The sequence below is a fragment of the Rousettus aegyptiacus genome, unplaced genomic scaffold (assembly GCF_014176215.1).
Source record: "Rousettus aegyptiacus isolate mRouAeg1 unplaced genomic scaffold, mRouAeg1.p scaffold_m13_p_5, whole genome shotgun sequence".
Taxonomy (NCBI): domain Eukaryota; kingdom Metazoa; phylum Chordata; class Mammalia; order Chiroptera; family Pteropodidae; genus Rousettus; species Rousettus aegyptiacus.
The window spans coordinates 3,131,502-3,147,439 of NW_023416308.1; the positions used below are offsets into that span (position 1 = coordinate 3,131,502).

A 15,938-nucleotide genomic window follows, 5' to 3' on the forward strand; every position below is an offset into this window, starting at 1 on the left:
GACCGGCTAGCAGTGATGAGGGCGCTTTCGGTGTCTGACTGGGGGAAGCCTGGCTTTCCTAGGGGGACTTCTCCCCACTGATGGAGGGTGAGGCCAGGCAGCAGCCCCCCGGGGGCAGACGGGGGCGGCTCACCCCTTCCCGACCCCAGCACCACCAGGAGGCAGGCGGGAAACCAAAGCTCTCTTGGGAAATGTCTCTATAAACATGACCCCAGGGGGCTTTCTGGGCCTTAGCCACTCCCAGCCTTGGCCCAGCTCCCTGCCACCTGTGAGCCACCATCTCCCACCCCACCCCACCACATCCTGCCAAGAAGCCCCTCGCAGTAAGCAGGCCAGAGTCCACTTCCTGCCACCAAGAGCCCTCACTGATCTGAGTAAAAACCTGAATTAAAATACTGCAGGTAAAACAATGGCCACCACGGTGTGACAGCCTTCTCGACGCGGAATTACAGCGCCATAGCGGAAACGGCCTTTCGCTGTCAAGTCTATTACCATCCAGGTTCCTAACGGGCTGCTGAAAACTTCCACACAGAGGAGGAAGGTAAGTGACATTCTGACCTCCCTAAAACACCCTGATCTGTCACAACTAAAGCTCTCCACATTAGACAAGAAAGTCGGCGGCTGTGTAAACGCTTCGGGGCCCACAGACACTCACGGTGTAAAGGTCCTGAATGCGGGTGTCCAGGCCCTCCTGAATCTCCCTGCGCTCCTCGGCGGTGCTCGGGTACGGGTAAACGTGGCAGTGGTAACTAGAAGGCAGAAGTCAACATGCTCGTGTGTCGGGCAGGAGCAGGAGACGCCGTATCGAAAACCAGAACTAAACTCAGTCCGCCGCCGGGCGGCTCTCCCTCCAGGCTGGGACGGAAGCGGCCCGCTGGGAGGCAGACGCACCGACGGCCCCCTGCCCTTGCGAGGGCCCTGCACACGGACACGCAACACACTCCTGCCGAACTCGACAGATTTGGCAAACTGTCTCTGGGATGCAAATTCCTTCACTGCCCCCAGGATTCCCGAAGCTCCCGCCCAACTCCGACTTTCTAGAATTCGCCACCCTGCGTGGGGGGGAGTCCTTAAACGAGTTTGAAACACGAAAACAGAGACAACACATGACAATAATTACCTCTACACAAAACTGAAAAGAGGGAGACGAAAGCCCTGGTTTGCTGGCCGTCGCCCTGGCCTGCGCTGCGGTAAAACCTCCCCCCGCGTCACAGGGCCGCGTGACGCCTGGGACACCGTGCGGAGAGCACAGCCGAGCCTCCCAGCCCCGCAGCCGGCCCCGCGGCCCCCGCCGGTTCAGTGCCGTACGTAATGTGACTATGAAAATTAAACACTCTCGCCTCAGCCCCCGCAGTAACTGTGAGACAGTGAGTCTGCAGTGCTCATTACTTTTCTAGTCTACACCTAAAATGACTTTCCACAGCACCCGTGACTGAGGAGCAAACTCTGGGGAACACTGATCCAAAACAAACAGCCAAGCCGCACCACACCCCCAAAGAAATGAGGCCATCTAAAACTTCCCCGGGTGAGACAACGAAGGAGCGTTCCTCGCTTGCTTTTTTCCCCATCTGTTGACAAGCATAAGTCACAGACAGATTCTTGTGACTACTGGAGTCTTTCACCCCCATCTTCTGAGTCCTAATGGCCCTGTGACAACGGAATTACCCCCTCCTGCCAGCGGCTGCCCAGAGGGCGAGTGGCAAACCCCGGCTCTGAATCCCGAAAGGCCCACTCGGAGCCCTCACTCTGCCCCTCCCCCAAAAGAGCAAACTGCCAAGGGTTCGACCAAAGAGGAACCATCATGACGACAGACGAGCCCACCTGCAGCTAAAGGCAATGGGAAGACACAAAATATTAGAATCACTTGATTCTTTCTCCAATGGATCTTAAGCCTTGATTTCAAAAACAAAAAACAAAAAACAAAAAACAAAAAACGACAACAAAAGCAGCCCAATCTGGGAAAGGTACCACCATGGTCTCTACTTTTAAATTGAGTATCGCACTGGCAACAGATGACAAATTAGATATTTAAAAACATGACATTACAGCAAAAGTTGTCAGATGACGAAACCCAGTGGCCTTCGCACCCACTCGGCTTCTCAGACACAGAGGGAAATTTAAGGAAAACTAGGTTACCAAACACACAAAAAAATAAATGAAATGAAGTTCCTTTTTCTTACCAATCGCATATCTTCTTAACCTTGTGGCCGATCTGCTCTCCCCAGAAGGATATTAAAAACACGTACCACTTTATGACTTCTCCCTACAAAGATAAGGAAGGGTAATGGTGACTTCCGTGTCTCGAGCCCTGAAGCCTGGCAGCTCAAACTCTGCCGCACTCTGTCCCTCCGCTCATCCGACAGTGTGGCCGACCCTCGTCATCTGTGGATTCACGACCGCGGAGTCACCGCAGGAGTCATTCCTAACCCGGATCCACACTCGCAGCGTTTTCCACCGAGCTGCACGACCTGTGCTCGGCCTGAGGGACAGGGCTGCTGGCGGTGAGCTCAATGTCACGCATCCACGATACGCGTTAAATCAGGCGTCTTTCAACAGAAACACATAAACAGGTGACGCGGTGACCGGCTGACAAAGGCTGTGAGCAGAGGCCCGCAGGAAGCGCGCCCTGGTCTCCCGCGAGCAGTGACTCGGTGCTCGTGGGGACGTCACAGAACAGATCGACCACGATGACGAGAACGGGCGCCTTTACAAACACTGTGCCAACAAAATGGACAGGTGTTGGGCCTGCCTGTCAGCCACTGCTCTGGGTGCTGGGAATACAGCAGCGAACAGACAGACAAAAATCCCTGACGGGGGAAGTGGGGTGGGGGCTTGGGCGGGGACCCTGCAAAACAGATGCGCTTCGGGCACGGGGCCGTCGCCAGGAGCAGGCGCTGCTGGACGGGGGGCAGGGGGGCCCGCGGCCTTACTCTCCTGCTGCTTAAAAGACGGGCCCACAGGGCAGCTGAAGGACTAGACGCCAAGTGTGAGGACAAAGGGGCGAGTCAAGGGTGACCCCGGGGTTGTCGCTGAGGGGTCAGGGGACGGAGCTGCCTGGAGGGCGGGTCAGGGGAGGGGCAGGATCTCGGTGCCAGGCACAGGGTAGAGGCATCTTCTGGACGTTGAAACGATGACACGGAGTAGTAGCCCGTTACATGTCGGTCTGCTGGCCCGGGAGAGGCCCCGGCCACTTACATCCATTTAGGGACGGCACTGAAAGCCACGAAAGTGCATGGGACCCCTCGGGGCACAGAGGACGGGGCAGGCCAAGATCGCACTCCGTGAAGCAGCGAACTGAGTCTGATCTTGGGAAAATGCCAGAAAGGGCCGAACCGAGGGGTGTGCCGCCAGAGGAAGTGGTCTGCAACGGTTTTAAGTGTCAAGGTCATGAAAGTCAATGAAAGGCTGAGAAACTGTCCCAGAATGAAAAAGACCAAAGACATGTGCCAATTAAATCCAGAGTGTGATTCTAAACTAGATCCTCTGCTATAAGAGAGAGTACCGGGACCTGAGCTCAGAGGACAGTGACGTAGGGCAGTGCGGAAGAAAGTCCCTGATTTCAGGAACGACCCAAACGTGCTGGAGGCCGACGAGGCGTCAGGTGGCCCTCACTCTCAGGTGGGTCGCTGTGCACTGTGCCTCTAACTCACTATAAGTCTGTCACTGACAGAAGGTGACCGTGACAAGCACTCACTGTTTCGGGGTCTTCGAGGGGCTCATCCAGCTCTGCGTAGGTCACGATGGTGTACCCTTTGCAGACTCGCCACAGCATCCTTTCGAATGCTTCAACTTTTCCTTGGTTAATTAGGCCAGATACAAATCTACAGGACGACAAAGGCAAGTTGTAGTCGCCTGGAAGCAAAGAATTCTTATCAAATTGCACTTAAAGATGATGAAGGCTTTCACTTCTGCCAAAATGGTAAAGAGATACGGAAAGCGCTCCAACTGCCGGATGCCTAAAGTGCAGGATAAACTGTTTTTGAAACATCCTTTTCAACATTTGGCTGAGTCTACAATTAGAGAAATTCTTGGAATCGAAGACATTGGCAGGTACCCCACCGAGCTACACCGACCAGGACCTGAAGGCCGGTGGGGGGGACGAGTGATGGCACCGGCACGGAAGCTGAGGGGGTGACACTGAAATCCCCCAGAGCCCAATGAAACTGGGGTCCGCCCTAAGGGCCACAGCTTTGGGTGGACGAGGAAAAAAACCACCTTGCAAAGGAGCCTGCGAGTAAACTCAATTTATCTCCCTTGGGGGTCCAGATAGAAGGGAAAAGGTCTTGAGAATTATAGCCACAGATCAGAATTCACTCAGCCTTGTGGCTTAGAGCCACATTACTTGCATAGTAAAAAAAAAAAAAAAAAAAAAAACGGGGGAAAAAACCCAAACCGAGAAATTAATGTAAAATGATCCCAGGTTTGGTAGTGGGCTCCCAGGTACTTCTCTCTGGAGGACTACATCCTCAATCTAAACACTGAATTCCTACAGATAAGAAGAAGAGGAACATAAATTCATAATAAAAAGAAATCACAAGTCACACGAGGAAACAAGTTACCATTAGTTCGTGTAAATGGAAAGAATTAACAGGAGAAAAAGACCCTTAAAGTACGATTAATAAATTAACGAACTCAGTTTAGGCCCCGTGTTTCAGCAAACAAAATGGACCTGACGCTCACTGATCCACTGTTTCAGTCTTCCCGGAGTAAAGGACGCTGTATTAACGTTCCTTCTTTCCGACTCATGATGCCACAAAAAGAAATAGCCTTCCTATTTAGCTAAACAGTCAATACAGCTCAGTAATTCAACTCAGCGAACATAGGCGTACACAGTGTTTTCTTAAATAAATATTCACTTTCTTTCATTCAATCACGGGCGCACAAGCGGTGCCCGTTCACCCGCGGTACAGTCGGTCCTCCTCTGACGAGACGCCCCGCTGCCACCTACCCCAGTTTTGCTCCCAGACGCTGCATACAGCTGTAGTCCAACAAAGAGTCAGTGTCTAGGGAAGGGAATTCTTCGTAAGTGGGTTCAAACTACAAAGAGATATGAAAAGTGACACTTTAGTTCTCACTTCACGTTTCCAGACAAGGTTAGGGCACCCTAAGTGACTGCTCAGATGTGTGTGCCAAGGCAACTCAGACACGCAACTCGGCCGATTCATAAGAAAGGTAACTTCCCCATGCTTACATGTCAGCTGCTTGAAGACATTCACATGTAAGCATGGTTGTAACGCATGCCATCGCCTTCATCCAAGACAAAGTAACCGCTTGAAGCGACACTGAGTTCGGAAGGAACTTCTCTCTGGGACTCAGCTGAGGACAGACTACGGGTCTTTACTAATTGAGAGGGTGTTTTTAACCTCCTTTACTCTCAGCATTTAGGGGGAGGAAAAAAAACATAAATTTAGAGTTCGACTTCCTCTCATGATCATGAAAATTTTTTTAACTACAAATTATAGCACGGTACAAACAGGAGGTACTGTTATTGCTGAAACCAACCAACACACACACACAAAGCTTAAAGCTTCTCAGAATGTCATAGACTCCAACGGAAAAATCAAGTTCAGCTGGACACGCTGCCCTTGGAAACGGCGGCCCGTCTCTAGGGACCGGCGACAGAACCCGGGCCTGACGGGCGCCGGGCTCGGGGGGGAAACGCGCTTCCTCGCGGCGCCGCCAGTACCTCCACGTTCCGCCTCACGAACTTCTTCGTCACTCTCAGCATGTGAGTGTACTCGATCAGTTCCAGCAAGTTCTTCCTCAGCTTCTCCTTGTTCTTAGTGACTTCTCTCAGCTCGACCTCGAGCTTCTGCAGCTGCTCCTGGAAGAACAGAGCAGCCACTGAGGGCGCGGGGCGGTGCCGACGGCAGTTCTGACGACGTTTCTACGGGACGCCAAAGCCAGCGGAGGCCTTAGAAAGCCGGAATCCACGACGGTTTGACAGAGATACGAAAACGTGCAAAGATTATAAAAGCCTGGCATTCACTGTTCCCTGTTAATTCAGGTACTTCCTACGAGCTCACGCCACAGATGGCAGACAGGGTCCGGCGTGCTGTGGTGACTGAGTACGCTGAGGGGGCACCTGGCCCTAACCTCAGCTCCTACGTCGCCTCCGGCTCCCTGTCAGCTGCTTACCTGTCATCACACATCCACCTTCCTCCCTCAAGTCTACGCTTCCTTTCATTTGCAACACAGAAAAAATGTTTAGCTTCTCTAAACACGTTTTCCTTGTGTCTAGCTTAAGAGTTTGTACTCAGTTGTATTTACACAATTAACTGAGCCGATTTCTTGAGAAGAAACCTTACTCATCAGTTATATATGAAGCACCCTTAACACTATTCAAGTATTAAAACAATAGAAGCGGAAATCTGTGAAAGAAATGATTTGGCGCAATGAAAACTTGTATTCAAACTAATCCTTTGATACATACATTCATTGCTGTGCTCTGCCTTATAAAAACTGGGAACAGTCAGCAGCCACTGCATTTCCAGTTATACCCTAACTACCAGCAAGCAGGCCAAGCCAGATGACGGCTTTCTGCTCCTCTGCTTGCACAGCTCTCGCTGGAGTCCACTCTCATGCCTAGTGTTAAGTGACTTCCTCCCAGGTAAGCAAGGAGGGCGCCAGCGATGGCGTGGTCCCAGCTACATCGTCACAGCTGTTTTCGAGGCGCTATAAGGAGCTCTTGTCTATTTCCCAGTGTGATAAAGATCGGGTAAGGTTAGCCAGAAACCTCAATGAATAATTCATAGTGGGGGGCAGGGGGTGGCTGCGAGAACAAGACGAGCCAGTGTACGCACAGGGGGGATGCTGTATCCCCAACACCCAAGTCACACTGAACACGGGGAGAAGGAATTCTGTCTGCTGCCCCCTGAAACCGCCTTCACATGAGCTTCTGAAAAGCGAGGGGAAAGGCTCGGTGAATGGCAGCAGCGTGAGGGCGCAGGGCTGCGGCCCCGGGGCCAGCAGCAGGGCAGGCCGGCTGAGGCCTGGCCCGGCCCACAACGAACTTTCGGAAACATTCCGTAGCCGAGGCCTGGGGCTCACGCACTCACTCTCGTTAGCCTCTGTTGGACACCGCCCAGAAAGGAAGCACACATCTTAGATTTTAAAAGAAAACCGAAAGACAGGTAAAATTTCTCAGTGATAATCTATGGCTAAGAGTAAACCACAACATGGCTCTTTAATTTTCACTCCACGGTTTTGGGAAGAAAGGCAGGAAAGCGCCAGACGACATCAAGAAAGGAAAGAAGCAAGGTCCAAGACCGGCGGCCCAGAGCGGCTCCTTCAGGCACGTTACCTGCATTTCCAGCACCTGTTTAAGAGGCGGCGCCGGGGGACTGGTCTCTCCCTCAGGAAGGGGAATATCGGCTCTATTAATTTCTTGCACCAAATATGCTACGGAAACAAAAGTTAACACATTAGACGTGAAAACTTACTGAGACATTTCAGACAGAACATTTTATATCCCAATCGTCCCTAGGTCATCTGAAAATCTGTCTAAACACACAAAAATCTCGCTTGTTCCAACGACATACAGGTCGCCCGCTATAACGTTAGTCCCACAGTAAAGCAGCATGCGGCAACAAAGTAAATGATAACCTGGATAAACACATTTCTTCCTTTCTAAAATTCCAGTTAAAGAACTGTAGGGTCACAGCTGTCTCTGCACCTGCAGATGAAGCGGAAAGCTAAGGGCGCACCTGGAAGTGCAGGAATACCCCCAAAATAGACCTGTCTTCATTCCCACCAGACACAGCACATGTGACTGCCCTGCAGACTCCACAGGAGAAAACAAGTATCCACATAAGGAAAATCATTATGTCTCAGCCCAAGGAGCCCCAGCCACCCACGGCAGTAAGCCGGCTCTCCTGAGTGCCCCCTGCTGGCCATCACATTTGACCCCACAACTTGCACTGCTTCCTGACGGGGTGAAAACTAGATTCCCCAAACTTAACAGTGAACCAGCCAAAATGGCTTTCTTTAGTTTCTATTTTCAATTCCATAAGGTATCCTTTTCCTTAGGATAAAAGTCATAATACCTGGTCAAGTCTAACTAGATATAATACTTTAGAGAAGTGTTACTATTTATTAGAAAGAAAGAAAAGAAAGAGAGAGAGAGAGAGGAAGGAAGGAAGGAAGGAAGGAAGGAAAGAAGGAAAAGGAAGAAGAAAAAGTGAGACTGCTTATCAGTGAGACAGCAAAGGACTCACTGGGTGGTTTAACTGTTTTCTGGAGATGGGTGCAAATCGTTTGAACTTATTTACACCTAAATTTGCTGGAGAGTTCCTTTCCTTTTTTTTTTTTTTTTTTTAAGCCTGCCTCTTTTTGAAACAGTTTATGCTACAAGAAGTCCTAGACACGTCTAATGTGTTATCATTCTCTCCCTGTCTTTAAAAACCTCATTCCAAACATACGACCTGTCCAACAACGCACATGTGTTCCAAAGACAGAGATATGACGTCACTCTACTGTACACAACCCACACATACAACTAGGACCGCAAACAAGACGAAAAGGAATCAATTTCAGATGACAAAGTTTTTTTTCTATCTTCAAAATCCCCAATTAAAAAATATAAAATTCACAACAATTACTAGCTATTAGAAATTATTCTAAAAGTCACATTCTCCCTACCAAGTCTCTCATTCCCATGTTTTTCTGTCCATCCTTCTAAAAACATATTTTGTGCTTTAGTCAATTGTCTGAGATCATTTTAACCTCTATTTCAGTCAAAACTTCAAGGCTGGAATTAATAATGATGAAGTTAAAGATTTTACAAATAAATGAAGCAGCCTTGAGCTCCTAGTTAATAGCCAGAGAACGCTGATGTAATACCTTTCCAAAGGGAAATCCTGAAAATAAAGAAATTATCGACCAATCAATCTGCCACTTCCTACAGCCTTTGTTCACTTGTATAATTTTAAGTCATCTGTTAACAAGTATACGATGTTTCTAAGTTATACTATACTATAAGCAGTTTGGTTAAATAAATTATGGTACATTAATACAATGAAATGTTATGCAGCCATTAAAAATAATGCTGGGTATGTCTACGGCCATGCCGCCCTAACAAGCCCGATCCTGTCTGATCTTGAAAGCTGAGCAGGGTCGGGCCTGGTTAGTACCTGGATGGGAGACCACCTAGGAAGACCAGGTACTGTAGGTATAAAAAATAAAAAAGAAATAAGGGATTGTAAGATGACAAGGTCCTTGCAATCTGTAAGGTCAACCAAGGGTTGTCTTGCCAAATTAATCAATCAATTAATTAATTAATAAAAATAACGCTGGGTCAATCTGTTTACTAACATGAAAAGATATTACAATGAGTACTTACTACTAAATGACAAAATAAAGCTGATAACAAAATAATTTGACCATCATATATGTAAATCCATACTTTTATAGATGAATAATAAAAATTATGAGAAAATAACATGAACCTAAGTAACACTGATTACCTCTGAATACTGAGAATACAGGCGATTTCTTTTCCCTTTCTATTGATCTATATTTTCTAAAAATAATTATTTGGGTTATTAAAACAAACTTACCCAATATTCGCTCTAGCTCTTCACACCTCTTCACCTCACCAACAAATTTTCTTTGGAAAGAACTTACATTCTGGTTGAGCTGAGGAAAGAATGAAAAAGTTGCTTTGAACGTTCTAAAATTTTAAAATAAACTTGATTTTATAAGTAAAATATTACTGGCAAGGGTTTGTGGAAAAGCACACCCTCGTGCACTACTGAATGAGAGTATAAACACGCAACTTTTCTTGAAAGCAATTTTGGCTACTGTTATCAAAAACGCTTGAAAAATCTCTTTTGGCCCAGAAATAGCCCATAAGGAAATTTAACCTAAGGAAAAAACCATGGATACGGACAAAAATTTATCTAGATGAACATCAAACTCAGGGATAGCAAAAAAAAAAAAATTAACAATAGAAAATCAGACAAGGAACTACATCCACACCGTGGATTGCCGCCCAGCAATAAGCAGGAACAAGCTACCGACACACTGGATGTCATGGAGCGCTTCCTCGGACGCGCGACGCGAGAGCGGAGACTCGCAACCGGGTACCGACCGTGCGACTCCATTTCTGTGACGTGCCCAGCAAACCTTACGGCAGAAAGTGGATTAGAGACCGGCTGGGGGCAGGAGCGGGAATTAACTGCAAATGAAAATAGGGATCTTACGGGGGTGATGTGATGCATAACACTCGAAATGGGTGAATTTTATGATACACAGGAATAAAGCTGTACAAAAATTATGGTTCAGCCACGTAACTATATGCGCTTATTAAAAATTACGTTTTAAGTGACTAAGGTATTGGATTATACTAAGGAATCATTGTTTAAAATTTTAGGTATGGTAATGGTATTGTTGTTATGGTTTTTTAAGTGTTCTTGCCTTTTAGAGACACTTACTGAAATATTTATAAATGAAATTAAATATCTGGGATTTGCTTCAAAATGATCTTGTCTTGGGGGGCGAGGGGAGGGAGGATGGAGTGAGTGGCCAGAGTTTATATCATGGGCGCATGAGCTTTCACTGTTCCCATCTCTTCCCTCTACTTAATATAAAGCTTGAGGCAATAAAAAATAAAGTAAAAGAATATTTAATAAAATCAAGAAAATATTCATGATTTGTCTATAAAAAGATTACACATATTTTTTGGTGTAGTTCCAATTACATAAAAATACATATATATATTACATTTAAAAATATTATTAGAAAAATGATGTTTGACCAATATTAACCAAAAAAAGTGTTTATTTCCAGGTATTGGGATCGTGGAAGTTATTCTTATATTTTCCAATTTTCCCACAATAAACACGTTACTTTCGGAATTTTAAAAAATTACAGTATCATTCATGTCGAAAGGCGGTCAGAGCGACAATTCCGTCTTTACGCCATGCAGCACTGGTACTGGGCACAATCCAAACACGTAATAAACAACGGCTCGCACGAAACTGCTCAACCTGACAGTGTCTGCCACAAAAGGTTCGCTTCTTGTTTTCTGAATTCTTTGTTAAAGTATTAACCAGAAGAAAGATAAGAGAATTCAAATTTCACTTCTGTTTGTCACATTCGCATTCACTTCTGGAAGTCGCCCTAATCTAAGGTAACCACTTTCAAGTTCCTAGTGATTCAAACGCAATCTATTTCTATAGAGCTAAGCATGTGAAAAGGACACCGCGAATCAAAAGCTGTCTACAAATGACACTACTTCTGAGTTTCGACCTTTTTCCTTCAATATCAAACACTAATTAATTCTAATTGGACGTTAAGGTTCTACAGAAAGAATCCTTAGGAAGAGGCGGACTCCTGCGGCAATGACAAAAATGTGATCGGGTTGACACCCGCCACCATCACCGTCTTACATGTACTGTTTTTCCTGTTATGTGGTTTCTTTCACAAAGTTTTGTTTCTCTTTTCATTTTAGGGAAGGAAAGTCACCCTAATTTCAGGCCAATGATTCGAATTACATTTTAATGTAGGTTCACTTTAAGACTAACATTTAACCTAGAAAAATCAGCAGAGAAGAGATACCCGGTACCGTCTTTACCAATATCCACACCAGGAGCCTTCCCGCTCCAGCAGCTAAAGGACTAAAGGTGACGGCCATTCAGAGATAGCAGACTGTGAGAAAGTGAGCTGCTCTTGCCCTTCACCAGTCCAATTGGTTAGGTGAATAACCTTATTTTCAGGTCTTCTAATTGGCTGTCACTATAGAAACCCTTGGCCTGCCTCCTCTCCCTCAGAAGGATTACTAAAAGGAAAGGGAGATTATTCAGCCAGTACAAGTCAGAGAAGACTAAGTAAGGTCGGCGATCCCATCTGGTGAACCAGTGACAAACTCCAGAAAAGACAGGAAAACGTCAGAAGTGACGGACCTTTCTGCACCAACACCCATGCTGCTTGATTGACAACCCAGGGCAAAGAGACAGAAAGACATAGACAACACACACACACACACACACACACACACACACTCATCTGAGCTCTGAACACTTCGTACCACACAAAGAGCTCCTTTTAGCATTTTCATTTTCCTTCTAGACAAAGATAAACCACATTTTTTCTTTCACTGATTTTCAGTTAAAAAGGATCCCAAGTATACTCTACTAGCTAATGTGTAATGGCACTCAACCTGGCGAAACTGGAATCTTTGCGGTGATTAGGGCTTTTGTTCAAACCTGCGAGATTTAAGCTTGATAAGTCTCTTGGCTGGAGCACGAACAGGATGGAACAAATCTATCTGCTACAAAGAAGGGAGCCCGCTTCTCTTGCCACGGTTTCCTGAATCTTTCGGGTGCTACTCACAGGTCAGCTCAGAGCCTGCCAGGTAAATGGGTACCAGGTGATGAAGCCAGAGGGGCTCCAGAAACCAAGAGGGGCCTGGGCCTTCCCTGCAGCCTCACCTGTCACTCGGGGTTTTCTCCTGACTTTGCAATTGCCTTGTGTGGCCAACTCAAGGATTGCTGACATCAGCCCTTGGCTAGGGGTGTTCCCTTCTGAAATTAAAGACCCCTCAGAAAGACGAAGGGAAAGAACCAGAGGATGAAAGCTGTGGCACAGGAAATAAAATGTTCACCCCAAGTGACTTCCAGTTCAATCGGTCTTAGGTCCGGCTAAATAATTTCCCTTCCACACCCTGTTCTCTTCCTCTGCGACCCTTATCACACTTCATCGTCCGAGTGTTTGTTTCTCTGTCTCCTCCCAGGCTGGGAGCAACAAGAACACAGGGCCCTTGTCTGCCTCAGTCTACCACGGAGTCCCCGGCCACAAAACAGCGTCTGGAACAGAGCCAGCGCTTAAATGGAAGCTTGAGCGCTCATTCAACAAATGCCTGTTAAGGTCCTCGAATGCCAGGGCCTGTGTCAAGTCTTGGGGAAGGGGAGTGCACAAGTCAGGTAGGGCTGTCACCCTTAGGAGTCAACAGACCGTGGTGGAGACAAACAGTAACCAAGTACACAGATGTATAACTAAGTGTTCGCGGTTACTGTCGGGGAGAGGGCTCCCATTCGGCAAATGCCGACCCTGCTGTACCCCTCACCGGGCAATGCACCCCAGGATCCATCCGACAACAAAACCGACGCGAATCCCTTCCCGCCAGGACCTCGCGCCTCGCTCACTGCCATCAGGCTCTGTCCGCTCCACCGGGCACCCCGTTTCCCCTACATCGTCCAGGGCCGGCTCCTGCCCAGCCAGGTGCTGGCCCGAACTCGTCCCCTCGGAGAGGCCTCCGTCGACCGCCGCCAGCCCGGCCACCATCACGCCGCCCCGTTTTGTGTTCTTAGAGCACACATTTTGTTGATCTACTCAGCTGCTTAATATGTGTCCCTCACCTCCCCCTCGAGTTCCGGAAGGGCTCCGGGAGGCCTCGTCGGTTTTGTTCCCCCGCTCGGCCCGGCGCCTGGCACCGAGTCGGCGCTCGGAGGCACCGGATGGCACGGCCCGGAGTTGAGGACTACACGCAGCGCCCCCGACTATCGCGGCGCCCCGGGCGCCAGCCCGCTCTGCGGCAGGCAGCTCCGGCCGGCGGCAGGAGCCTCGGTTTCCCCGCCCGGGACCCGTGGACTGCGGTGCGCCCCTGCCCCGGCGCCCGCGGAAAGACGGCCCCCAGCGCCAGGCGGGCGCGGCGCCCCGCATCCGCCCGGCGACACTCACGTCTCGGAACTGGACCAGGCCCTTCTCGCCCAGGGCGCTGAGGCACTCGTAGGCCGTGCCCGACTGCAGGAAGAGCTGCGCCAGGCACATGGTCTCGCTCCGGAACAGGGACCCCATGGCAGGCCGGCCCGCGCCCCGGCGGGCCCGACGCACGGACGGCGGCGACTCCGGGCAGCGCGGGCCCGCGCGGTCAGCCTCGGCCGGCGCGGCCCGGGCCTCGGGCTCCTCCTGCGGCCTGGCCGCGGCCCCGCACCATGGAGCTCCGGGCTGCAGCGACCTGCCCCTGCCCCGCCGCCACGGCCGCTCCAGCCGCTGCCGCCGCCGCCGCCGCCGCCGCCGCGCGAAGTCCCGCCCCTCGCCGCTGCTGCCGCCGCCGCCGCCGCCGCGCGAGGCCCCGCCCCCGCCGCCGCACGAAGCCCCGCCCCCCACGGCCGCGCGAGGCCCCGCCCCCGCCGCCGCCAGTTCCTGCCCCGCCCCGCGCCAGGGCAACCAGCGCCAACCCCGCAGTGCCGGCGAGGGGAGTAGTCGCTCGCCCTCCCGGTTAGGGCCACGACGTTCGCCCGACGAGACTACGCGCTTTGGGGATTTTCACTGAAATTACAAGTTGTTGTGCCGCCTTCACGATCAATTTTAGGGCGTTTCTGTCAACCCCGACCTCCTGCTCAGTTGCAGCCGGTCCTCTTCCCACCTGCGGCTCCGGACAGCCACTCAGCGACTGTCTCTGCAGAAGTCCTCGTTCGAGCGGGGCACACCGGTGACACGTGGTGTCCGCGGCCGGCTCCCGCCGCTGGCTCTCCTCTCGGGTCCTGCCCGCGTGCAGACCAGAGAGCACGGCGGACCCTGGCACTGCACCCTGCTGTCGCTCTTGTCTTCCGCCATCCTCCGCTCAGCAGCCACGGTGATTTCTGACACAAGACGAAACCCTACTTTAAATCCGCGAGCCTCTCCCACTGAGTTCCGAATAAAAGCCAAACTTCTGACCTTGGCCAGCACGAGCCCTCGGCATGTGGCCTCTGCCTTCATCTCCCACCGCATGGCCGAGGCCCCCTTTGCACCTGCCTTCTTTCCCGAGCGGTGTACTGGAACTTGCCCACCCCTCTCTCCCCCAGACCTTCTCAAAGCTGGCTCTTTCAGGTCTCGGCTCAAATGTCCCTTCCTCTGAGGAGCTGTCCCTGACCCGTAGGGAAAGTAGCACTCCAAGTAGCTACCCACCATGTTTCATTTTCTTCATACCGCAAACCTGTTTGAAATTATCTTGTCTGTGTTTATTGCCAGTTTCCCCCATGGACAAGGGACGCTGTCTTGCTAATCCCAAGTCTCAGCACTAGTAGCCACTCAATAAATGTTTGTTTCTCAAATGCAAATATGAATGTATAAACTTAGAAAACTTAAAACCATATGGTATGCCCCCCAAGTCCCATTCCACTGCCAAAGAGAGGTTTTCCCTTAAGGACAAAAGTCATTCTAACAAGCCCACAAGATCAGAATAAATGACCTGTCATTTAGGAAGTTTTAATTAATTTTCCAGAGCTAGTTACACTAACTTAGACTTTCTGAATCACTGCAATTAATTAATCACTAGGTATTCCTTTTTCTTCAACAAAAGACAATTTGTACTCCTTCTAAAATCACTTTTCAAAATTAGGTCTATCAACAATGTATGAAGTCCATCTGAAACAATAACTAAATTTATCTGGCCCACAAAGAAAACTCAGATTTGCTCTGTGGCCACTCCCAGGCCGCATTGTGCTGACTGTCCCCTTTTAAGGGCCCACAGGAGAAATCTTAACACTCAACTAGGAAAAACTGTCCTTCATTGAAAACGAGCTTATTTTTAATCTATGGACTGTATGATTCCTACGGCTAATCATATTTGTTTTTTTGTAAACTGAAGACTAAATTAGGGGTCTACCTTTGCTGAATGCAAGGTGCTATGTATAAATTTTCATGGGCTTTCATTCACTCCTGGTTTTAACTTTCCTCTCTATAATATTTCCCCACTCCCCACCCCAGATCCATTATCTTCCCTCATGAACTCATTTTGTGCTCTTCTACTGTATATATATTTTAAGGCTTTATAAATATTTAATCCTTTCTTTGGAATAGGGGAAATTAATCCATCAATTCAACAGAAATATATAAAAAACTGAAGAAAAGATTGACACTCGAAGGCACAAATAACAAATCTGGACCAAAACTCCTATGAATTTAGTAATCTGTGATAAAATAAAGCTTCTAATAACAAGTATTCGCGTGCA

General features: G+C 49.1%; 1 protein-coding gene and 1 pseudogene across 3 annotated transcripts in view; one reads left to right on the plus strand and one right to left on the minus strand.

Moving 5' to 3' along the window:
* ATP6V0A2 (ATPase H+ transporting V0 subunit a2) overlaps positions 1 to 14,052 on the minus strand; it is a 29,352-nt gene extending 15,300 nt beyond the window's left edge. Inside the window, exons 1-8 of one of the 3 annotated variants that reach the window (XM_016133951.2) lie at positions 13,681 to 14,052; positions 9,558 to 9,636; positions 7,304 to 7,401; positions 5,687 to 5,824; positions 4,949 to 5,037; positions 3,695 to 3,821; positions 2,181 to 2,263; positions 656 to 749 (exon numbers count right to left, since the gene is read on the minus strand). In XM_016133951.2, the coding sequence (XP_015989437.2) occupies positions 656 to 749; positions 2,181 to 2,263; positions 3,695 to 3,821; positions 4,949 to 5,037; positions 5,687 to 5,824; positions 7,304 to 7,401; positions 9,558 to 9,636; positions 13,681 to 13,797 (825 nt within the window). In that variant the 5' untranslated portion in view covers positions 13,798 to 14,052. Of the gene's footprint in view, positions 1 to 655; positions 750 to 2,180; positions 2,264 to 3,694; positions 3,822 to 4,948; positions 5,038 to 5,686; positions 5,888 to 7,303; positions 7,402 to 9,557; positions 9,637 to 13,680 lie in introns of all 3 variants that reach the window. The other 2 variants (XM_036220945.1, XM_016133950.2) reach the window with 2 other exon arrangements.
* LOC118603062 lies at positions 9,055 to 9,172 on the plus strand (annotated as a pseudogene).
* Positions 14,053 to 15,938: the final 1,886 nt, after the last annotated feature.